Source organism: Aethalodelphis obliquidens, unplaced genomic scaffold (genome assembly GCF_003676395.1).
Source record: "Aethalodelphis obliquidens isolate GAN/ISIS:26980383/991018 unplaced genomic scaffold, ASM367639v1 scaffold4, whole genome shotgun sequence".
Taxonomy (NCBI): Eukaryota; Metazoa; Chordata; class Mammalia; order Artiodactyla; family Delphinidae; genus Aethalodelphis; species Aethalodelphis obliquidens.
Genome location: NW_020837948.1, coordinates 69,696,854 through 69,722,746, shown reverse-complemented (window position 1 = coordinate 69,722,746; position 25,893 = coordinate 69,696,854). Strand labels below are relative to the sequence as shown.

The following is a 25,893-nucleotide window of genomic DNA, read 5'->3' as shown; positions in this document are numbered from 1 at the left end:
CTTTCAATTTATTACTTACTAATAGCAGAATGGACTCATGGATTCCTATTTTAGTCAAAGGGAAATAATCAGTTATTATCATTATTTATTTTGATGTTGGGTATATATTTTCAAATTTTTACATTTATGATAGAATTACTATAAATATCAATTTTATTTTCAGATAGTGGGTTGTGTGTAACATGTAATTGGTTAAAAGGGTTCTGATGCTGAATGGAGGCAAAAATACTACTCTCCTTTACTTTTATAATTTAGATTTATAATTATTTTCCTTTTCAGAAATCATAATAGGGATAAGAGTTGGAAGCTTTCTGATGTAATGCAGTGATTCAAATCTTTCTTAGGGCACAGCACATATAGAAATGGTATTTGTCACACTTCCCTGGTGGTGTAGTGGTTAAGAATCTGCCTGCCAATGCAGGGGACACGGGTTCGAGCCCTGGTCCGGGAAGATCCCACATGCTGCGGAGCAACTAAGCCCGGACACCACAACTACTGAGCCCATGCAGCACAACTACTGAAGCCCATGCGCCTAGAGCCCGTCCTTTGCAACAAGACAAGCCAGTGCAATGAGAAACCTGTGCACCACAACAAAGAGCAGCCCCTGCTCGCCACAACTAGAGAAAGTCTGCGCACAGCAACGAAGATCCAATGTAGCTAAATAAATAATAAATAAATAAATTTAAAAAAAAAAAAAAAAAAGGAATGGTATTTTCCAGGAGGCAACTGGCCCCAGCTCTCTGGCTATCCTAGGCTTGTCACAGCTATTCCAGGGACTGAAGGGAATCAAATATGTGGACATACTTTCAATACATTCTAGGAAGCTCTGATTTGGTGGAAAGCAACAACTGGTAGTCAGAATACCTGTGTTAAAATCTTGGCTGTGTCTCTAAGTGACTCTGGATAAGAAAAGAGGTACTGTATTCTAAGAATTTCTTTGAATGGATAATCATGCTTTGTCAATCTACTTGCAGATCTGAGGCAAGTCACATCACCCCTCTGGTTGCCTTAGTAGCCTTTTCCCAGAAGTAACACTAAAAATATTTAATAATTGGTACATCAGGACACTGGCCAATCCGAAGAGATACTGGAGCAGAGAGGGAGCAGGGTCTGAAGGTCCCTCTTAGTTACTGGGTCTAGGAGGCCCCAGGGAAGGGGGTGAAGCTGGAAGTCACTTAGGGAGCTTAGTACAACAGCTATGTAACAAACAGCAGGATATGAATTTGAGTATTTTAATAATGGATACTGCCATGCTGATGTGTGCTGTATATCTTACTTCACAGCGTCAGACACAAATTAAGTAATGAGTATTAATGAATGAATGAATAAGGTGATAAATTCCCTCCTAGCTCTAATAACCCATAATATTCATTCTTTCAGTATTTAATTTTCATGAGCCTCATTTTCATTATCTACGATGCAGGGAAAATACCAACAATCTTGCTACATTAGGGACTCATTTAAAGGAACATATGAGGTAATCTATGCAAACGTTCTATGAAAAAACCAATCTGCTCCATTGGTGAGATGAAAGAGAAAGGTTAGGATGTTAAACAAACAAAAACCATAGGTATTTAAGAAATTATGTAAGTTGCATCAACACTAAAGTAAACTTATTAGTCATTGGCAGAAAATAAGAAAAAAATAAAATTTCAGACATTCACACATACGTAAATCAAGATACAAAAACTATATTTTGAGATGAGACACATATGTTTCATTTTTTTCCCAAAAGCTCGTTTGCAAGAAATTATTTTAATTTGCCAGAGATTTTCAACTGCCAAATAAATGGAGCCCATATACAAAAGAAAGAATTTATCCCAGTCAAGTTGCACAGTATTATATTGATTCACAGAGACATCCTATGCCACCTAAAAAAAATCTATCCTCTATTTAATAAACTCTAGCTCAGATGTGGATAAAAAGTATAATTCCTTAGAATGAAATTGCAATTTACTCTTTTATATACAACTACTCCGGCAAGCTAGCTACCCGAACATTCTAAATTCCCCTAAATATCATTCTTACCTGGAAATTAGACTGAAATACACAGCAGTCAACACTTTTATAATGTCCCTTAAGCATAGTTATCTGTTCTCCTGAGTAAACTGTATAAACAGCAATGGTGCTACCATATGGTACAAAAACAAATTCTGAACTGCAGCCACAGGAGACAGTGAATTTCAATCCTTTTCTACTGTCATTACACACTTTTCCATAGTTCACCTGTAGGATGTAAAAGCATACAGTTACTTACTTAAATCTGAATTAAAAAGACAACAAAGATAGGAAAAAATATTTACTTAAAATATTCTACTATAGAAATGACTCTAGTAAGTCTAAAAAAAAAAAGATCCATGTCCTAATAGGAATAAGGGCCAATGACATAAATGTACATTTCATATACGAGGGAAACACAAATAGTAAAAAGACCCACAAAAACAAATGTTCACATTTCAATTGTGATAGAAATAAAAATGCAAATTAAGGCAACCTTGAAGAATCATTTTAGACCATTTAGCAAAAATTTTAATAAACCATTGAGACACTCAATACTAGTACAAGTGAGGTAAACGTGTAGGTGGCACCACAATTTGATCATTCTTTCTAAAAGGCCAAATGGTTTATTATGCAACAAAATATAAAAGTATACTTTATGTATATGTATATATATATATACACACACACGTATATGTATATACTCCCTCCAGAAAAAAAAATTAAATATATACACACATACATATATAATATATATATATATTTTTGAAGGGAGGATAACTTTCTTTTTATTTATAACATTTTAAATTATGATAAAATACACATAACATAAAATGTGCCATCTTAACCACAATTTAAGTGTACAGTTCAGTGACATTAAGTATATTCACATTGTTGTGCAACCGTCACCACTATCCATTTTCCATCTTGCAAAACTGAAACTCTGTACCCTTTAAACAACAAAGACATTATTCCTTGACGTAGTAACTATTACTGGGAATTTATCTTAGGGAAATAATTAAACAGCAAAAAGGTACATGCCGAGAGGAATTCAATTCCACACTATCTAGAATGGCAAAGTAACTGAGAATAGATGTAAATTCCTAATAGTGTTATATTAACTCTACAGTTTATATAGAAATTAAAAAAATCATAAGTATGAAAATTATGCAGAAAATAGGGATAAAAGTTAAGTATAAAAAAGCAAAGAACACAAATACTGTGTATACTACAATTGCAGCTTCTTATAAATAATTATATATTTGGGACAAAAACAAAAATTCTACACCTGTAAGTCAAAGATGCAAGACCAACAACATCAGCATCACCCGAGCAGTTAGAAACAAATTCTAGGCCCCATCGCAATCTACTGAACTAGAATCTTCATTTTAACAAGATCCCTAGATGTTCTGTAGGTCCATCAAAGTCTGAGAAGCTTGGGGATAAAGGTTTACTTCCTGGTGATAATTTAGATAAGAAGCTTAGGGTAAGTGTAAAACCAGTATCTAATCATTTAGGAATTATGAGCAAGCAGATCACCAATATCTCCCTTCACTATGGCTAATAATGGAGTTTAAACAGACAGTGACTGATTTGCCTTCTTCTTTTTCTAAAGGTTGGGTGGGAGTGTGTGTGTGTGTGTGTGTGTGTGTGTGTGTTTCTGTGTATAAACAAACACTGAGGCTCAAATGGATATATACTGATAATTGTGGATACTACATTCGGCTTACCCACCCTCGAGGTTAACATGTGACAGAAATGAGCATGTGTGTTCAACTATCTCAATGCTGCAGCGGTACAGTGAAATGTTAAAACATTAAACTTATAATCAGTAGACTTCAGTTTTTGAAACCCACTCCACCCCTCCTTTGCCTCTTATGAGTAATGAATGATTTAACCTCTGAGTTTCATTCTTCTAATCTGTTAAAAGGAAATAACATCATTTACCAGAGCTATTGTGAAAAATAAAATGAAATAATGCAGGGACTTGTCTGGTGGCGCAGTGGTTAAGACTCCACACTCTCAATGCAGGGGGCCCGGGTTCAATCCCTGGTCAGGGAACTAGATCCTACAGGCATGCCGCAACTAAGAGTTTGCATGCCACAACTAAGGAGTCCGCCTGCCGCAACTAAGACCCAGTGCAACCAAATAAATATTTTTTAAAAAATGAAATAATGCATAAGAAAACACTTAGGATATAGAAGTATTCAGTGAGTCCTTAGATTTATTAATTCCTATATATTTAAAAGAATAACATTCCCTCATTTGTGTCTTTTGATTCTCCATGCACAACAATTTGTAGAATAACACTGTGGGGTGGGGAGGTGGGGTGAAGAAAAAACACAAATCTCAACTAGCAATTCTCTGTTCCTCCTGGAAAAATTATGAACTGCTAGAATGTGATGGTCTTATTCACACATCAGAACACCTACCTACAAAACCTATTTTCTTTCCACTATACCACATTCCTTCCCAAATGTGAACTGGAAAGTGTTCAATGAGGTATAAATACTGAACCAGCTAATTAACTTTTGTCTTTGTCCTTAGGCGTTCCCCCTGCAATCCATCTTGCAACTTACTGTCCTATTAATCTTGGTAAATCACTGCTGTGATCAAATCACCTGTGGGCTCAAAACTATCAATATCTTTTCAATGCCTATGGAATGAAGTTCTAGTAACAGGTGAAGGAAAGGAGAGATCTACCAATTACTAAGTGCTTAGTGTCACACACTGTGCTAGGTGATTATCTAAGCTCCCCATTTTATGACTATAAACACTTACCATAAAAAGCAGTATGTGACAAATATCATGCTATATATTATGAAAGTATTGAAGAAGAACAGGGTACTTTTGGTTATGATGTCTTAAAGGTGGTATGTACAGTCTTTGAAAAGATTCTGATAGGGGAGGAAATTTTCATAGATGTGGGATAGGATGATGGCAAACACAGTTCCCTATCTTATGAATCCCTTTTATTGTTCCAGGAAATATATACATCTAGTCACTGAATAAATACCTACAGTGATGCCGAGATTCTGTCATAAGGCAGCCCATTTCACTGTCAAACAACTATCAGCATAATTAATAATAATGACAGGTAATGTTTACTGAGTGTTAACATTTGCTGTAAGTATCAGACAATGTGTTAAATATTTTACATGCATTATTTCATATAATATGCAAAACAATACTATGAGATAGGTAGCATTATTAAACAAAAAGAAAACACTTAGAAAGGTTAAGTAAGTATTTCGATCAAGGTCTCTTGGCTAGTAAGTGACAGAATCAGAAACTGAAATCTAGACTATACTAACCAAAAAGCACTGTGCCACACTGTGGTAAATTATTTTTCTTTAATTCCACTAAGTGATGATCACAGTCTACTGTAATACAAGTGAGCACTGGGTACTCTGGAAGCAGGTAAGCCAGACTAGAGGAGTTAAAAAGAGATTGTGCCTGAAATGAATCTTGAAAGCTGAGAAGCAGCTAGGACAGGAAGGAGGAGACGGTATTCCAAAGCAAAGGCAGCAGTCGACGCAAAGAATGGAAGGGTGAGAGAGCATATATTTAAAGACCTTTAAGTAGCTCAGTATGGCTAAGGACACGGGAAAAAATGGGGAAGTGGCAAGATATAAAGCTAGTGAGTTAGAAGGGACAGCTTATGAAGGCCTTGTGCGCAACAGGCAAAAATATTCAGTTTTCATAACCTTAAAGTTTACTGAGGAAACACTTTCACTGGGAGATGAGTTTGGGAAAAGTTAGACGGACGTTAGAGTAATTAAAGAGACCATGAGGGCCCAAAGTGAGGCTGGAAGGGAAGAGAGCTAAGAAATAAATTATGAAGAAACAATTAAGAGGACTTGTAAATGATTTAATAGCTGGGATAAGGGAAGGGAAGAATAAAGGATAGACTCCCACTTTCTAGCCATTGGTGACTGGGTGAATGATAACACCAATAACTAAAACAGTAAACACCAGAATAGCTATTTTAAAATTTTGTTGCTGTGCCAAAAGCTGTCTCTCTGTGAATTTTCCCTGTAGGTAGAGTTTTCTGTACTGTAAGGGAATGGTTTCCAGAGTGCAGTTGGCACCTCAAAGACTCTGTAAGATGATCCATTAAGGTATGAGGGGAAAATATGAGAATTTCTATTTCATTTTTAACTAAAAAATAAGAAATTAAGCTTTAATAAAATATATGGACTCACAACAGTACGTGTATATAATTTATAAATAATTATACATATATTGGAAGCATGTACTTATACATTTTTCTTAAATTATAAGGGTGCTACCAATAAGGCAACACCATACAATAAAAAGTTATCATTTATGATATGCCTATTATTTAGCAGGTACAGTACTACTCTTAACATACTTCCATTTTGCCCTTACAATTACTGTTTAGGTACCTAATAATCCTGATTTACAAGATGGAGACACTGAAACTCTGACCATAGTCCTTCATGATCTCACCTTAAATAAATTGCCTACTACCCAAATTACTAAATGGCAGGGCTGAAATTTGCTTACTATTCTGTCTGACAGCACTTTAAGTGTTTGAATACAGTGTGCTTCCCCTGAAGAGTTACTTTTTTGGGATCAATGTCCCAATTCCTTTAAGTGTTCTTTGTAGGTGAGTTTCTGGGCCACTTGAGTATTTTTGCATGAATGACTTTTCCTTTGATCAAGTCCTTTTTAAAATGTATTATCCATTCTAAACACACTATTCAAAATATGGGCTTACTAGCAAAAATCCACAGAGTATGAGTATCACCACCTTCAAGATGGAGAGAAAAATGGAATAAAATCACATTAACCATTTATGTATGTACTCAATACCATTTATTTCTATCACATTCACCTTTGATGCACATGTAACCTACTTTTCCAAAATGACCCTGTCACTTTTCCACTCAAAAGCCTTGAGTGGCTTTCTATCTCACGCATAGAAAAAGCCGAAGCCCTTACCAAGGGCTACAAGCCTGTAAGCTCTGGTATCCTGTTCCTTCTGTTGCTTATCTCCTATTACTCTTCCCTTTGCTTACTCTAGTCTAACACAAGAGCCCCATACATGCTCCTTGGGTATCCCAAGCATGCTCCTGCCTCAGGGTCTTTGTACTTTCTTTCTTCCTCTTCCTGGAATGCTCTCCCTCCCAGGTGTTGGATGGCTCACTCCTTCATTTCCTTAAGGCCAAACGTCATCTTCTGAGTCAGACCTAGCCTGACTGCCCTAGGTAAAACATCAACTCCAGCTTCTTAATATTTTCTATGCTCCCTTCCTTGCTTTGCTTTTCTTTATAGTACTTACTGCACCGAGTATATATTTTACCCATTCATCCATCCATCCATTCATTGACTGATGGATGTCTTTCTTTCTCTCCCTGGAACGTAAGCTCCACAAGGATAGAACTTTTCTATGTTTTGTCTATTCCTGTATAATACTGCCTGGAAAATAGGAAGTACTCAATAAATTCTTATTAAACAAATGAATAAAATGAGAAAAAGGAAGGTGTGACCTGATTAGGGACATGGTACAATATAATGAGTGGGAGATTCTAAATTAAAATTTGCAATATCTGAGTTTTTAGCCTGAGACACGATGGAGAAGCATTTCATAAAGAATAAGAGGGATTAGCAAACCCTAAAGTAATCTGGCACAAACAATTCTGACCTTAAAGTTAGTTTTTAATAATAAAAGTGATACCTAGAATATCTAAGAATTAGCTAGAAAGGATGATTAAAGAAAGGAATATGATTAATATTAATATGAACCTTAAGGTAGTTAATAAATGCTTTAAGGGGTCTGGGTATAATCAGCATTATGGCAAGAGTAGAATCTAGAGTCAAACTCTGTTGCTTTCTAGCTATGTAAATTCAGGCAAGTTACCTAATTTTATGTCTTATTTTCCTTATGTGTAAAATGGGTGTTATAAGAGTAACACCCTTCAGAGTGTTGATGTGGTGATTAAACAACACCATGTATACTCTGGCACATATATTAAATGTTAATTTTTATTAGCGTAGTAAATGGCACATAAGCTCTCAATAAATATTAACTATTAGTATTATTGCCAAATTATAAACTTTTGGTAGCTTATTCTGAAAGTGACTAAACCAGAGGTACATCTGGTAAGGACTATAACATAAATTTTTAAAAAGACTAAAAATTAATTACCACATAAGAATCTAGCACTTGTATGGAGAGGGTGTGGAGAAAAGGGAACCCTTCCACACTGTTGGTGGAAATGTAAATTGGTGCAGCCACTATGGAAAACAGTATGGAGGTTCCTTAAAAAACTGAAAATAGAGTTACCATATGATCCAGCAATCCCACTCCTGGGCATATAATGGGAAAAGATGAAAACTCTTATTAGAAAAGATACATGCAGGCTTCCCTGGTGGCGCAGTGGTTAAGAATCCGCCTGCTAATGCAGGGGACATGGGTTTGAGCTCTGGCCAGGAAGATCCTACATGCTGTGGAGCAACTAAGCCTGTGCGCCGCATCTATGGAGCCTGCGCTCTAGAGCCCATGAGCCACAACTACTGAGCCTGCATGCTGCAACTACTGAAGCCTGTGTGCCTAGAGCCCATGCTCCACAACAAGAGAAGCCACTGCAATATGAAGCCCACACACCGCAACGAAGAGTAGCCCCGGCTCGCCGCAACTAGAGAAAGACCACGCAGCAATGAAGGGCCAACGCAGCCAAAGATAAAATAAATAAAAATTAAAAAAAAATAAAAAAGAATTAAAAAAAGAAAGAAACATGCAACCCAATGTTCATGGTGGCACTATTTACAATAGCCAAGACACAGAAGCAACCTAAATGTCCATCGACAGATGAATGGATAAAGAAGATGTAATATATATATATATATATATATATATATATATATATATACACAATGGAATATTACTCAGCCATAAAAAAGAATGAAATAATGCCATTTGCAGCAACATGGATGGACCTAGAGATTATCATACTAAGTGAAGTGAGTCAGAGAAAGACAAATATTATATGATATAATTTATAGGCAGAATCTAAAAATGAGTACAAATGAACTTATTTACAAAACAGAAACAGACTCACAGACATAGAAAACAAACCCATGGTTACCTAAGGGGAAGGTGAGCGGATAAATTAGTTGTATGGTATTAACAGATACACATTACCATATATAAAATATATAAACAACAAGGATTTACTGTATAGCCAGGAAACAATATTCAGTATCTTGTAATAACCTATAAAGGAAGAGAATTGAAAAAAAAAGATATACACATATACATATGTATAACTGAATCACTTTGCTGTACACCTGAAAGTAACACAATACTGTAAATCAACTATACTTCAATTAAAAAAAAAAGAATCTAGCACTTTTAGAACACATCTATTCCAATTACCATATGTTTTCATACTATAACATTCATTTTGGATTTTTATTTATTTATTTATTTATGGATGGCTGCGTTTGGTCTTCATTGCTGCGTGTGGGCTTTCTTAGTTGCACTGAGTGGGGGCTACTCTTCATTGTGGTGCGTGGGCTTCTCACTGCGGTGGCTTCTCTTGTTGCGGAGCATGGGCTCTAGGCACGTGGGCTTCAGTAGTTGCAGCACGCAGGCTCAGTAGTTGTAGCACGCGGGTTCTAGAGCGCAGGCTCAGTAGTTGTGGCGCACGGGCTTAGTTACTCTGCGGCATGTGGGATCTTCCTGGACCAGGGATAGAACCCGTGTCCCCTGCATTGGCAGGTGGATTCTTAACCACTGCGCCACCAGGGAAATCCCTCATTTTGGATTTTGTTTAAAAGTCAGATATAGTATAAAATTTGACTAACTTTATAGCTTTAATTTATATCAGTTGTTCTCAATCTTTTATTCTTCTACAATATACTTGAGAGAGATGGCACGCTCCCATTATACACAGTGGCTCAGTAGAGCAATGATTCTACACTAAGTGGGGAGAATGTGGTGGGGTGAGGTGGGGCGGGTTGTCCTGAGTTGAGAATTACTAGTTCACATAATGGAAAAATATTATATAAAGAAAGCTGTGACTCAGAGGCAAGAAACAAAGTCAAATCTACAGAAAAACACCAAGTGTTAAGTCACAGATTCATTTCTTTAATGTAGATCCAAAACATTCAAGGTACTTAAAATGTCTTACTAGTGTGTTTTCTCCATTGGAACTATTCCAGAGCCTCATTCGATTATCTGTACCAACAGTGAGGAGGTGAAGCCCATCACTTGTAAAACATAAGCCATTAACTTTCCCATTATGAGCAGTGTTTGCTGCAATGAAAAACACAATTCAGTTTATCTGTTCTTATAAATTCAACACACACTTAATGCTTGATGATATAGTTATTTAAACATATTAAAGGAAAACTATCTGAATTATCTAAATATAAGTTGATTATATTTAAAACTAATCATCCCTTTGGATTACTTGAACATAAGCTATATAAATTAGAACCATAAAAGCAGAGGAAAATAGGAAAAGCAAAGGGAGAAAATCCTGCCAAATATAATTTTTCTTCAGAGCGTAAGCTGTGCTATCAAACTCAATTAACTGCATAAACTTACCACTAAAATTTTAAATTGAAAATTAAACTTCTTATATATTATTTCCATTTGCAATCTAAAAATCATTCCATGGACTATTAAAAATCAATAATACTAAAAAAAAGAAAAAAAATCAATAATACTAGTATTTGCCACTTAAAGAAGTGTTATAGTCTCAATCAAAATTTATATTACTTTTAAAATGAACAGGTTTGAGAAAGTGTAATTCTCAATAACCTGATTAATTTAATTTAAAAGATTATTAAAACAATCATAGGTTTTATATAGTTCAACCTAATGTACTTCTGGTCCCAATTTAATTCTGAATCAGAATTTTAACCTACACAGAAATTAAATTCCATTATAAAAATGCAATCGAGGTACTTTGTCACCTGGATTGCAGTGGACTCAAATTAAACACAACTTGCAAATTTTGTGACAAAATGGACACAAAATATTACCATTTCTTTAATTTACTGTAACTTCCTAAATTGCACTGAATTTGTATTAGTTGGCCTCATGTGAGGAAAAAAATAAAATGACAAGTTAATCCAGAAAAGTTTCTACATTCAAAAATCCAGGGGCAGAAGAAATGCCATACTTACTTGTATCTTTTAGTTTCTTTATTTATTATTTTTTTTAAAGGCCACGCCACACAGCATGCAGGATCTAGTTCCCTGACCAGGGATCAAACCTGGGCCCCCTGCATTGTGAGCACAGACTCTTACCCACTGGACCATCAGGGAAGTCCCCTTACTTGTATCTTAAAGAAAGACAACCATAACTTATATATACTACCAAATGTAAAATAGACAGCTAGTGGGAAGCAGCCGCATAGCACACAGGGAGATCAGCTCGGTGCTTTGTGACCACCTAGAGGGGTGGAGAAGGGAGGGTGAGAGGGAGACGCAAGAGGGAGGAGATATGGGGATGTATGTATAGCTGATTCACTTTGCTATAAAGAAGAAACTAACACACCATTGTAAAGCAATTATACTCCAATAAAGATGTTAAAAATTAAAAAAAAATTTTTAAAAAGAAAAAAAAAGCTCACTGGAATCCTTAGTAAAAAAAAAAAGAAAAAAAAAGACAACCATAATTTAGTTGATGTAAATTTAGAAACTGATTTGTTGTGAATGCCTTTTTAAAAAAAACATAAAATCTACAATTTGTCAACATACATTTATTATTTGGTTTCAATTCAAAAATTTCAATATAAAAATACTATCAATGCCATATTTCTATATTAATGTGTTTTTCATTACCTGATTCAACTGCTTGTGACTTTTCCCCATTATGCTGATCAAGAGTAATCAAACATCCTGATGCTCTCCTCACATCCCATAATTTTGCTTTACTGTCAGCACTGAGAAGACATAAATGTTACATTAACGTGTATAGCTAGGATAATAACTGTACTCCTCACCCACCTTTCCAGTATTATGGCATACAGAGGTCTCAGTATATTAGCACAAATGTATTTGTACATTTGGATGGTTGTACTTTTGCCTTTCCAGCAAATATTCAATAGTCAATAGTAGCACAAAGAAGTGAAAAAATAGAAAAAAAAAAAAGTAAATCACAAGGATGGAATTCTGCTGTTTCTTGTTGTTTTTAATGACATGAGCATCTTCCTCTCCAAAGACTAGACAGGCTTAGAGCTTTGTTCCTTGGCAAATGTGTTACTATATCTGTTCTACTGTTTGTTATTCAAATGTTGCCTAGATAATCAAGCAGTGAACTAATTTCACTTTGCTTAAGAATCCATTTGGTAGGAATATGGTTTTTCTTTTTTTATGAAAAAAATTAAGAATAAGGTGAATCATAAGGACAAAATATTTTTATTTGGTTTCCTGTACTCAAATCAATCTTTGCCAGATATACAAGAAATAAATTTAATGTCTCCTTGAAATTCGACACTTATTTTCATTTTATTTCAAGTGAAACGAAAAAAGGTAAAACCATGATCATATATCAATTTCAGCTTCTAAACTACTACTAAAGAAAATATAAATCAGTTCAACTGATGCTACCATATCCTCACAAAGCCCTCAATAATATTCTAACCTGTTGGGTTTATCCAGGTCATTTTAATTAGAAAGAGTATTACGCTGCATTTTATAAACTTATTTCTCATTTATAAACCTTTAAAAAAATATCTATACAGGGTTTATCTCTTCCCATAACTTTGGTTATTTTCACAGATCACCATCAAACGTAGCCAATTAGAATAGTTGGCAAAAAGTTAGCATTTTCCATTCTCAATTTGGTTTTCTTTCTTTCCAGCTGGGGAATAGGTCTGCAATGGGAGGAGTCTGAGGACTTAAGTCTCTTCTGAAACAGATTAGATATGCACATAACTAACTCCTAACATTGATTACTAGGTCCATTGTAGTACTGATTCAAATTCCTGGGGTACTCTGAGAATTGAAAGCCTCAGTTTCCCTCCTGATTTGAGGAAAACCAAATTAGAAACAATGTAAATCCAGTCTAGCATGGACCCACAAGTAGTGCCTAGCTCCTCACCTTCACACCTCTTTGGGCAGCCTTCTTATGGCTACATTCTACACTTTGTTCTACTTCAGAAATCATAAATTTCAATGTCACATTCTGCAAACTACTAACAGAAGCTTCTCTGAGGAATAGACTGTGACAGAGAGGAAGGGCTGGCTGCTATACAAATATTGAGACATCTCTTTATAAGACTAATAAAAGTAGTTTTTGTAATAATTCTTCTGCAAAAAGTTTTATTAAAATGTCTGTATCAAAATTTGATTACTACTTCCTGTCCCTTCAGTTTTTAAATTTTCTTATCAACACTCATGCTTGTATCTCATTAGGTCCTTGATCCTTCCTATAAGCCTTTTGGTGATTTTATTTCCTTCCTTATACCTGTGACTTGAACGATTTTTAGACAATTGTTAAGTCTGTGTCATTCAATGTTTTGATTTCTGTGGCTTAGTACAGCTGTGGGCTACACCTTCGATAGAGCACAAAATACTGACCAGCAATCCTATGTGCCCTTAATCAGCTCCTTCTTCCATTCATTAAAACTGTTATTCCAAATCTTTAACTACCTTCCCTGAAAATTGCATCCTATTCCAGTATTTTCAATAGATGACATCAAGTTCTATTCACTAAAAAACAACAGAGGCCACTGGGTTCACATTTCTTGAGCTTCTCTGCCAAAGTCACAAATTTAATTGTATTCATGCCTTTTTCCTCCTTCCATTTAGTCTCATGATACCCTTCATGTGTCAAATCAGTGTCCCCTTCTATTGGGACCCTTGATATTACCCTCTCTTGTCTAGTCAAGGTCCTGATGTACCAATTATTCCCTCCATTTCTTCCTTTTTAAAAAAAAATTAATTAATTTGTTTATTTATTTATTTATGACTGCGTAGGGTCCTTTCTGCTGCACGTGGGCTTTCTCTAGATGCGGCGAGCAGGGTCTACTCTTCATTATGGTGCATGGGCTTCTCATTGTGGTGGCTTCTCTTGCTGTGGAGCACAGGCTCTAGGCACACAGGCTTCAGTAGTTGCAGCACGCAGACTCAGCAGTTGCAGCACGTGGGCCCTAGCGTGCGCGGGTTTCAGTAGTTGTGGCGTGCGGGCTTCAGGAATTGTGGCTCATGGGCTCTAGAGTGCAGGCTCAGTAGCTGTGGAGCATGGGCTTAGTTGCTCTGCAGCATGTGGGATCTTCCCAGACCAGGGCTCAAATCTGTGTCCCCTGCATTGGCAGGCAGATTCTTAACCATTGCGCCACTGGGGAAGTCACCCCTTCATTTCTTATCTTCACTAATTTCTCTCCAGCGATACTTTTCCGTCAGCATTTAAATATGTAAGACTCTTCCTTTCAGCAAACAAAACCCCCAACCCCCCTGATCCTCAAGAGTTAAGTGCTTTTAACACAACACTGTAAAACAACTATACCCCAATTAAAAAAAAAAAAAAAAGAAAAGAAAAAGAGTTACGTGCTCTTGTTCTTTTTTCCCATATTATACCTACCAGAGACATATCTCTATTAAAGCATTTTTCAGGATGTTCTGAAATCACTGATTTTTCTGACTATACCCCCTCATTAGACTATTACCTTCTTGAAAGGACTACGCCTGTGTTACCTCTGTGTCCCTAGCACAATGCTTGGCACATGACAGGAGTCATTAAATGTTAGTAAACTGAATCAATGAGTGGATGAATGTGCTGAATCAGATTCAAAATAATTTTGGGTTAAAGAAAATGAATTAAAATGCTACTATTCTTAAATTGACAGTGTTACACTTTTGTAAGCAAAAATGACACAATACAGTTGTTTCATGGGTAGTACTAGTAGATTTGCATTGCTACATAGATTCTGTTGTTTTCTCTGTTTTACAAAGTGAGCACCTTCAAGATAGATAGTCAGGATTAAGATTATGATGCAAAGGAAGATTTCTTTTGGTGATATGAATTAAAATCTGTAACTCAATTATCTTATTTTCTAGGACCTACTTAGCAACTAAATATGTGTCTAACATAAAAACAGTCTTTCCAAAATGCTTATCATTAATTATTAACTTCAAAACCAAATAATTTGCATTTTACCTTGCAGTTGCCAAGATATACTCATAACGCGGTGACCAGGAAACTGCCAATATTTCTTGTCTGTGACCTGCAAAACAACTGTATAAAATGACTTGCAAAATATTTGAAAAAAATCAAAAGATACAGTGCAATTAATTTTGTTGGATTATGAAGAAAGCATAGACTAAATCTTAAAAATAAATTGATACAATCATGATTTTTTTCACATTTATAATAATCTATATTTAAATATTAATGTGAAGTCTATGGGGCATTTCTCACAATGCTATTTTATTATAAAAGGTCTGGGTTTGCTTTGGAAAAAACATTCAGAGCAAGTGAGTCTGTCTTTTCAAATACAGGTGTTAGCCTAGCAAGTCTATCTATTAATAAGTGATATAGCTCAAGCTTACTTACTTATCTCTACAACAAAATCCCTGCAACAAACCACCATACAAGATAAACATTCTAAAGAATAAAAATGTTCTCTAAGTTTTCAGAAAGTTATAACAGAAAAAAATTATTTTAAATCATGATTGTAAAAGGTATTTATATAAAAATTTTTATCTAGAAAGCACAAGTGATAAGTTCATAGGATAAGTGATTTCAGCATTTTAATTCACTTCTACCTAACTAAACTATTCAAATCATATATTTTCATCTACCTAGCTTATATTCATAGAAATTCATGATAATGTAAAACAAATGTTATCCATCTCACCAAGTTTTCCTGATATATTTATTATGTGTTTCTCAGAGATGAATAAAAATAGTATATCTGAATTACATCCTATTTTTTCACTGTTTAGAATTAGATGATCTAATACTAATAAAAAAGTAGCAAAAATAATTTAAGCTAGTAAAACTTTACCGAAGTATTATTTCAATACCTTTTTCTAAAATATTTTTACTGAGAAAAGAAGCACCTAAATATTAAGAATGTTTACTCAGCCAGAACAATATTAAAAAAATGCTCATGGAGACAAATGTACTGATGTAAGTTTCATAAGTAGTTCATTTTTTTCAATGTAGAAATAACACACGGTTTTTGAGTTAGACTTTCTATATTCTTTGAGCTTCCCCTTGGCTACTGTACATAAAAATGTCTCCTCAATAGTTTAGTTTTATAACAATAATGCACAAAAGGATCTTTAATTCCCTGCTGACTTCTAACAACTAGCACAAAATACATCAGTCATGTCACTTATAAAGAATACATTGTTAATAATGTTTCATTTTGTTGAATGGTTTATTCAAAGTAGTTGTTGTTTCAAATACCCTGTAGAATGTGGGAACAGGATCCAGACTTTAAGTCACAAAGTTGTACTTTGGGCCCTCTAGTACCAACTGTAAAAACAAAACAAAAAAAATAGTTTAAGATAATTTTACTATAAATCATCACCAAAAGGAAACAAGAAACTACCCTATGAGTCATGACATACTCACTGTATCCATGCAGAAATATAAAAATGTATGCTAATAATATACTTTAAATAGTTATTAATGTTTATAACTAGAAAAATTCATTTTATTTTAATAGCTTAGCTTTTCCATGGTAATGATATACTTCTAATCACTAGTAACAGATTCACAGAAACTCTGGACACAGACTGAGTGGACCTCAAAGACAAGTTAGTGCCCAAACTCTTTAAAGATGAAGCAGCTGACTGATGTCTGGAGGTGAAGAGATTCATGAAGTGCCACAGAAATAATATCACAGGGACCTGATACCTGATACCAGGAAGACATTTTTTCTTCTTCACACATGAAAATTTCTGTTGCAGGTGCTTTCATAAAAATGGATGTTTAATTTGAATCACACATTCTAGAGAAAAGGAAATCATTTCCTTGTTTTACTGTGTCAAAATGAAAAAGCTGCCAAATTTTGTTCACGTAAAATCTTTGAAACTTTGGTGATTTAAAAGTAACTCTTTCATGTACCACAATGTTCATTGCAGCTCTATTTACAATAGTCAGGATATGGAAGCAACCTAAGCGTCCATCGACAGATGAATGGATAAAGAAGATGTGGCACATATATACAATGGAATATCACTCAGCCATAAAAAGAAACAAAATTGAGTTATTTGTAGTGAGGCGGATGGACCTAGAGTCTGTCATACAGAGTGAAGTAAGTCAGAAAGAGAGAAACAAATACCGTACGTTAACACATATATATGTAATCTAAAAAAAAGAAAAAAAAAGGTTCTGAAGAATGTAAGGGGAGGACAGGAATAAAGACACAGATGTAGAGAATGGACTTGAGGACATGGGGATGGGAAGGGTAAGCTGGGACGAAGTGAGAGAGTGGCATGGACTTATATACACTACCAAATGTAAAATAGATAGCTAGTGGGAAGCAGCTGCATAGCACAGGGAGATCAGCTCCGTGCTTTGTGACCACCTAGAGAGGTGGCATAGGGAGGGTGGGAGGGAGACGCAAGAGGGAGGGGATATTGGGATATATGTATAGCTGATTCACTTTGTTGTAAAGCAGAAACTAACACACCATTGTAAAGCAATTATACTCCAATAAAGATGTTAAAAATTTTAAAAAAAGTAACTCTTAAGGGAACAGAAATGTGCTTTCTTAATCTTTGAATCCTAGCCACTTTGAAACCTAGCACAGTGCCCAACTTGTACAATATCTGTTAAACTGAATACAAAGAGTAATACACACTTTTTTTTTTTAAAGAATTGTGATCTTCATCAGGGTTAAAATGTTTATATCAAAACTAACTAGATATTAAAAGGGAGAAAGTTTTCAATATGTTAAAAAACAACATATGTACAAACCTGCTACCAAACAGTGCTTGGTGGCAACTGGAGACATATGATGACTATAAACTGTTTCTTCAAAATTAAATACATCTGCAATCTGATAATCAAAAGACATTTAAAATAAGTGTAAGTTCTAATTACAATCACAAAAGCAACAAATTTTCTATTTGCTTATTTTCACAGTTAGCAATTTTTTAATTGACTGTTAGCAATTTATTTATTTTTCTTTAATAAATCTCAGAAATCAAGACAAGACAACCACTTGGTTCACCATCTTCCCTTCTGCTCCATTCTGAGGGACTTCAGCATCTACACAGATGATCTAGCCAGTACTCTGCCTCCCAGTGCCATACAACCTCAGCTACCACACCCAGGACATTCTCATCACCTAGAACTGCTTCTCCTTTGAAATCACCTATTTCAGTTATATATGACCAAATTTTATATCGTTCCAGGTCCCCCCCGCCCAGCTACCTACAAGACACCCCAATAAAGCCCAGAAGTCCTATCAGTTCCTTTCTTCACTTCTTTTCCTTCTTCAGCTTGGATTCCAAGTTTCAATGCTTCAACTGCCAATATCTTTTATGTTATCATTGCATTTGTCAAGACCTCAACCTGACTCCAAATGTCTGCCTTCTGTGTACCTATATCCAGGTTTAACTACACCAGAGGTCAGCAAACTTCTGTAAAGGGTCAGATTGCAGGCTTTGAGAACCAACTACTCATTTCTGTCACTGTAGTGTCAAAGTGGCCATAGACAATAAATGAGCATGTCTGTGTTACAGTAACACTTTTTTTTTTTTTTTTTTTTACAAAAAGAGTCCATGAGAAGCCTTGGCCCAGAGCCTAGACTTGGCCTATGGGCCGCAGTTAGTTGACCTCTGCCCTATCCAGGTGAAGAAAATCTTATAATAGAGAAGACTAGTATCACTATAAAAGATCATTCATCTCAACTGGGCTTTAGTACTGACTGCCGGTCCTACAATTTCAATAGCGTTGTCTACAATATTTGCAGCTATTTCAAACCTTCGCCACTCTCCACAAAAATCGCCCCTTCATCACTACAGGTGATCTGATCTTTCATTCCAAAGAGAAAATAGGAGCCATTCAATGAGAATTTCCTTATTGTCTTAACAACAAACTTATAAACAAATTTGCTTCCGCTTATCTTTTTTCCTTCTTCATTCCTGTTATCATGAAAAAAATGATCCTTCCTCTTATTTAATTTCCCCACCTGTGTTCAGATCACTTTCAGCACTGTCAGAAATCTCACCCTATACATTATTGCCTCTATCTCCCGAATATGTATAACTGCTCTCTCCCTACTGGCTCGTTCCCATCAGCACTAAAACATGTTCAAGTCTCTTTCATTGTAACAGCACTCCCCTCCCCAAGACAAAAAAACAAAATCCTTTTCACCCAAATTCCTCCTAATTAATCTTCTTCCTCCCCCTTTAAATCCAAATTTTGGCTGTCTCTAATTTCTTATCTCTTATGTATTTCTCAACTTACTGCAAACTTATTTTTTATCTCCACTACTCCCACTCTCACCACCCTGCCAATACCACTGATAACCTTCTATCACCAAATGTAGTCTTTATCTTACCTAATCTGTCAGTAGCATTCAACACAGCTGACTATTCTACCTTCGTTAAGACAATCTCTTCCACTGGCTTCCATTATATCACATACTCCTGATTTCCCTCTTATTCTCTCTGGCTAGGCCTTTTCATTGTCTTCTGCAGGCTTTGTTGTTCCTTCTCCTGTCCTTATAATCTTCCTCAAGGTTTAGACTCCTCTCTTCAACTGCCACCTATATCCTAGTGATTCACAAATCTATATTTTCAGTTTAGACCACACTCCCAAATTCCACCTAGGTATAGCTCAATTCCTGGATTATCTCCACTTGGCTCTACACCTTAAAGTTAAATAGAGAAGACTCTAGAGAAGACATTCCTCTAAGCCACAACATATGCTCAAGCTATTAAAACATGCTCATGGAAAACTGAGATGAAGGTATGAAAAGTACCTAATATATATATTAATAGGAAAAACTAATGATGGGAGTAGACGATGGAGAAAATAATAGCAGAGAAAATAATAGCAGAGGCACAATTGTTTCTTACTGAATGCTTTCAAATTTATTATTAAAAATAAAATACTGTCAGGCTTCCCTGGTGGCACAGTGGTTGAGAGTCTGCCTGCTGGTGCAGGGGACACGAGTTCCTGCCCCGGTCCGGGAGGATCCCACATGCCGTGGAGCGGCTGGGCCCGTGAGCCATGGCCGCTGAGCCTGAGCGTCCGGAGCCTGTGCTCCGCAACGGGAGAGGCCACAACAGTGAGAGGCCCGCGTACCGCAAATAAATAAATAAATAAATAAAATAAAATACTGTCATACCTTTATTTCAAACAGAATTATGAACTCATGGAATACTGTTTTAAGTTAGCAAAACATTTATGTTTTAAAGAAAATTTAAATCCAAGATGTCAGAGTTTTAATAGAAGTCAATGTTAAGGAAAGAAAATGTAAATGTATGGCTTATTAATTTTTAATTAATTAAATTAAAAAATTTTAATTAAAAGTCATACTTTTAAATGAAGTGTAACATACAGAAAAGTACACAAAAATCATAAGTGTACAGCTCAATTAATTTTCACGAAGTGAATTTTCACAAAGTAATGACCACCTTTATTGAAAAACAGAACATTTCAAACATTACAAATACCCCAGAAGGCTCCTTAGAACCCCCCCTTACAAATCTCACCAAGAAAGATAACCATCATACAGGCCTCTATCAACATTAGATTAGTTTTGTCTATTTTTGAACCTCTTATAAGGGGAATTATATATTAGGCACTCTAGTTTTTGGTTATTTTATCTAATATTATATAAGATTCATACTTTTTGTTAATACAGAAGTGTTCCCTTGTCATTGTAGGAGAGTGCTCCGATGTAAAATTTGCCAGATTTCATTTGGCTGCTAATGGACATTTGAGTTGTTTCCAGTTCTTGGTTATCATCAACAGTGCTGCTATGAACATTCTTACAAATATCCTTTAGTACACATATGCATGCATTTATATACCCAAAAGTGTAACTGCTGGGTCAGAGGATATGCACATATCTGGCTTCAGTCAATACCAAATATCTGTACCAATTTGTGATCTCATCAGCAACATATGTAATGTGTGATGATGTTATCATCAACCTCTTTTAAGTTTGGCCATTCTGGAGGGTACAGAGAGGTATCTCATTATGTATTTAAATAACACATCCAGGTGCACAATTAATAAAGTTGAACACTTTTATTTATTGGCTATTTGGATATCCTCTTTCTTGAAGTGCCTATTCAAGTGTTTTGCCTATTTTTCTATAGGACTGTTTTAATTTTTGTTGACTATATAATCTGTACATCAGTCCTTTTTCAAACATATGCATATGTCAGATATATCATCCCATTCCATGGCTTACCTTTACACTTTTGTAATAGTGTTTTTTGATGACTAGAGATTCCTAATTCTAATGTAGCTCAATTTATCTATCTCTGCCTTTTTGGTTTGTAGTTTTTGTGTCTTTAACTGTCATAAGCCATAAACACATTTTCTTTTTTCATCTTTAAGCTGTATCATTTTATCTTTCACATTTATATACTTGTAATCCACCTGAAATTGACTTTTGTGTCTGGTGTGAGGTAAGGGTCAAAACTAGTTTTTAAATATGGATACCTAGTTCATCCAGGACCATTTATGGAAAAGGTTATCTTTTCCCCAATTCACTGCAGTGTTATTTTTATCATAAACTACATCATTATACAGCTATGGGTGTGTTTCATGATTCTCTATCCTGTTCCCCTGTGTGTGTTTGTTTTCACTTGTACCAATATCACACTGCCTTGATTAGTGTAATTAACTTATGGTAAAGTCTTGGTTACAGGTAGTGAAGTCCTCAAGCTTCATTCTTCTTCAAGAGCACCTTGTCCCTCTGCATTTCCATATGTATTATACATTAGAATTACCTAGTCAATTTCCACAAAAGAATTCTGCAAAGGTTTTGATCAGAAATGCACTGATTCTATAGATCATACTGGGTAAAATCATTATCTTTATAATATTAAGCCTTCTAATTCTTTTCTTTCTTCTTCTTTTTAGAATTGAGGTATAGTTGATATACAATAACAAAGTGATTCACAGTTTTTAAAGGCTACATTCCATTTATGGTTATTATAAAATATTTGTCATATTTCCTGTGTTGTAATATATATTCTTGTACCTTTCTTATTTTATACATAGTAGTTCATACCTCTTAATCCCCTATGCCTATCTTGCCCCTCCCTCTTTCCCTCTCCTCACTGTGGTAACCATTAGTTTGTTCTCTATAACTGTGAGTCTGTTTCTTTTTTGTTATATTCACTAGGTTTTTGTACTTTTTAGATTCCACATATAAGTGATATCATACAGTGTTTGTCTTTCTCTGTATGACATTTCACTTAGTATAATACCCTCCATGTCCATGCATTTGATGCAAATGGCAAAATTTCATTCTTTTTTATGACTGAGTAGTATTCCATTGTATACACCGCATCTCCGTTATCCATTCATCTGTTGATGGGCAGTTGGGTTGCTTCCATATCTTGGCAATTATAAATAATGCTGCTATGAACATTGGGATACAAGTATCATTCTGAATTAGTGCTTTTGTTTTTTTCAGATAAATACCCACGAGTGGAACTGCTGGGTCATATGGTAGTTCTATTTTCAGTTTTTTGAGAAACCTCCATAATGTTTTCCTCAGTAGCTGCACCAATTTACATTCCCACCAACAGCACCCAAGGGTTCTCTTTTCTCCACATCCTCACCAACATTTGTTATTTGTGGTCTTTTTGATGATAACCATTCTGACAGGTGTGAGGTGATATCTCATTGTGGTTTTAATTTGCATTTCTCTGATGATTAATGATGTTGAGCATCTTTTCATGTGCCTGTTGGCCAGCTGTATGTCTTCTTTGGAAAAATGTCTATTCAGGTCTTCTAACCATCTTTTAATTAGGCTTGTTTTTTTGATGTTCAGGTGTATGAATTGTCTATATATGTGAATATTAACCCCTTATCAGTTATATCATTTGCAAACATTTTCTCCCATTCTGTAGTTTGCCTTTTTGTTTTGTTTATGGCTTTCTTTGCTGTGCAAAAGCTTTAAGTTTAATTAAGTCCCATTTGTTTATATTTGCTCTTATTGCTTTGCTTTAGGAGATAGATGCAAAAAAAAATTTAGTATGATTTATATCGAGAATGCGCTGAATGTTCTGCTTTCTTTTAGTTTAATGGTTTCCAGCCTTACGTTAAGGTCTTTGATCCATTTTGAGTTTATTTTTGTATATGGTGTTAGAGAATGTTTTAATTTCATTCCTTTACATGTGGCTGTCCAGTTTTCCCAGCACCAGTTATTGAAGAGACTCTCCTTTCTTCTCCTTTATTTGGCCATGCCACAGAGCTTGTGTGATCTTAGTTCCCCGAGCAGGAATTGAACCTGGGCCCTCGGCAGTGAGAGTGCAGAGTCTTAATCACTAGATCACTAGGGAATTGCCAAGACTGTCTTTCCTGCATTGTATACTCTTGCCTCCTTTGTCGTAGATTAATTGACCATAAGTGCATGAGTTTATTTCTGGGCTCTCCATTCTGTTTCACTGATCTATGTATCTGTTTTTATGCCAGTACCATACTGTTTTGATTACTGTAGCTTTGTAGTATAGTCTGAAGTCAGCAAGCGTGATTCATCTAGTTCTGTTCTTTCTGAAGATTGTTTTGGCTATTCAGGGTCTTTCACGTTTCCATACAAATTTTAAAATTATTTGTTCTAGTTCTGTGAAAAATGCCCTCGGTATTTTGACAGGGATTGCAATGAATCTGTAGATTGCTTTTGGTTGTATGTTCATTTTCACAATGTTAATTCTTCCAATCCATATACACGGTATATATTTCCATCTGTTTGTGTGTTCTCCAATTTCTTTCATCAGTGTCTTATAGTTTTCTGAGTACAGTTCTTTAACTTAAGTAGGTTTATTCCCAGGTATTTTAATTTTTGATGCGTTTATAAATGGAATTGTTCCTTAATTACTCTTTCAGAAAATTCATTGTTAGTGTACAGAAATGCAACAGGTTTCTGTATATTAATTTTGTTTCTGGCAACTTTACTGGAATTCATTGATGAGCTCTAGTAGTTTTCTGGTGGTGTCTTTAGGATTTTCTAATGTATAGTATCGTGTCATCTGCAAACAGTGACAGTTTTACTACTTCTTTTCCAATTTGCATTCCTTCTATTTCTTTTTCTTCTCTGATTGCCATGCCTAGGACTTCCAAAACTACGTTGAATAAAAGTTGTGAGAGTGTGAATGTGACATATCCCACCATTTATTTAGGTTTTAATTTCTCTCAATAATATTCTATAGTTTTCTGTGTAGTGTTGAGTGGTCCTGTACACTTTTCAATTTCTTACTAGGTATATGATGACTTGTGCTGCAATTATAAACTATATTACTCTTGAAATTTCATTTTATAATTCTTTGTGCCTGGAATTCAGATACAACTGACCTTATATTCAGCAATTTTGCTGAATTTTCTTATACTATAATTTGGCTAAAGTTTCCTTTGGATTTTCCATGTTTGTAATCATGTAATCTGTAAATGCCAGTTTAAGGAATTTCCCGTTTATTCCTACTATGTTAGGAATTTAAAAAAAATCACGAATGGGTATTGACTTATATTAAGAAGTATTAAATATTTTCCTCAATAAAATGGGTATAGAGAGAATGTACCTCAACATAATAAAGGCCATATATGACAAGCTCATAGCTAACATCATACTCAACAGTTAAAAGCTGAAAGCTTTTCCTCTAAGATCAGGGAGAAGAGAAGGATGCCCACCCTTGCCAATTTTATTCAACACAGTGCTGGAACTCCTAGCCAGAGCAATTAAGCAAGAAAAAGAAATAACAGGCATCCAAACTGGAATGGAAAAAGTAAACCTGTCTCTATCTGCCCATGAAATGATATTATACATATAAAACCTTAAAGACTTCACCAAAAAACTGTTAGAATAAACAAATTCAGTAAAGCTGCAGGATTCAAACTGTTAAAAAAAATCAGTTGCATTTCTATACACTAATGATGAACTATCAGAAGGAGAAATTAAGAAAACAATCTCATTTATAACTACAGCATAAAGAATAAAATACCTAGAAATAAATTTAACTAGGGAGGTAAAAGGTGTACACTGAAAACTATAAGAAACTGATGAAAGAAGCTGAAGACACAAATAAATGAAAAGATATTCCATACCAGTGGACTGAAAGAACTAACAATGTTAATATGTCCACAGCACCCAAAACAATCTATAAATTCAGTGCAATTTCTACCAAATTCTCAATGGCATTTTTCTAGAAATAGGAAACAATAATCTGAAAATTTGTATGGAACCACAAAAGACCCCGAATTGCTAAAACAATCTTGAGAAAGAAGAACAAAGCTGGAGGCATCACACTTTCTGATTTCAGACTATACAGCAGTCCCCTTCTTATCTGTATTTCACTTTCCTCCGTTTCAGTTATCTGAGGTCAACTGTGGTCTGAAAATATTAAATGGAAAATTACAGAAGTAAATAATTCATAAGTTTTAAATAATACACTGTTCTGAGGAGCATGATGAAAGTTTGCTTGTCCCACCTGGATGTGAATCATCCCTTTGTTCTGTGTATCCATATCATATATGCTACCCACACATGAGTATAGGAAAAAATGTAGTATATACAGGGTTGGTATATACTATAACCACGGTAAGTTGATAGTATCCGTGGTTTCAGGCACTCAGTGGGGGTCTTGGAATGTATCCCACATAGATAAGGGGGGACCACTGCATTACAAAGCTATAGTAATCAAAACATTATGGTACTGGCATAAAAACAGACACACAGATCAATGGACCAGAAAAGACAGTCC

At 35.2% G+C, this 25,893-nt stretch overlaps 1 protein-coding gene across 2 annotated transcripts in view; it reads right to left on the bottom strand.

Moving 5' to 3' along the window:
• ERCC8 (ERCC excision repair 8, CSA ubiquitin ligase complex subunit) overlaps positions 1-25,893 on the bottom strand; it is a 60,565-nt gene that overhangs the window by 9,220 nt on the left and 25,452 nt on the right. For both annotated transcript variants that reach the window (XM_027101053.1, XM_027101054.1), the window contains 6 exons: positions 17,918-17,999; positions 16,400-16,468; positions 15,143-15,209; positions 11,824-11,924; positions 10,161-10,285; positions 2,029-2,226 (listed from right to left, as the gene is read on the bottom strand). In XM_027101053.1, the coding sequence (XP_026956854.1) occupies positions 2,029-2,226; positions 10,161-10,285; positions 11,824-11,924; positions 15,143-15,209; positions 16,400-16,468; positions 17,918-17,999 (642 nt within the window). The remainder of the gene's footprint in view (positions 1-2,028; positions 2,227-10,160; positions 10,286-11,823; positions 11,925-15,142; positions 15,210-16,399; positions 16,469-17,917; positions 18,000-25,893) is intronic.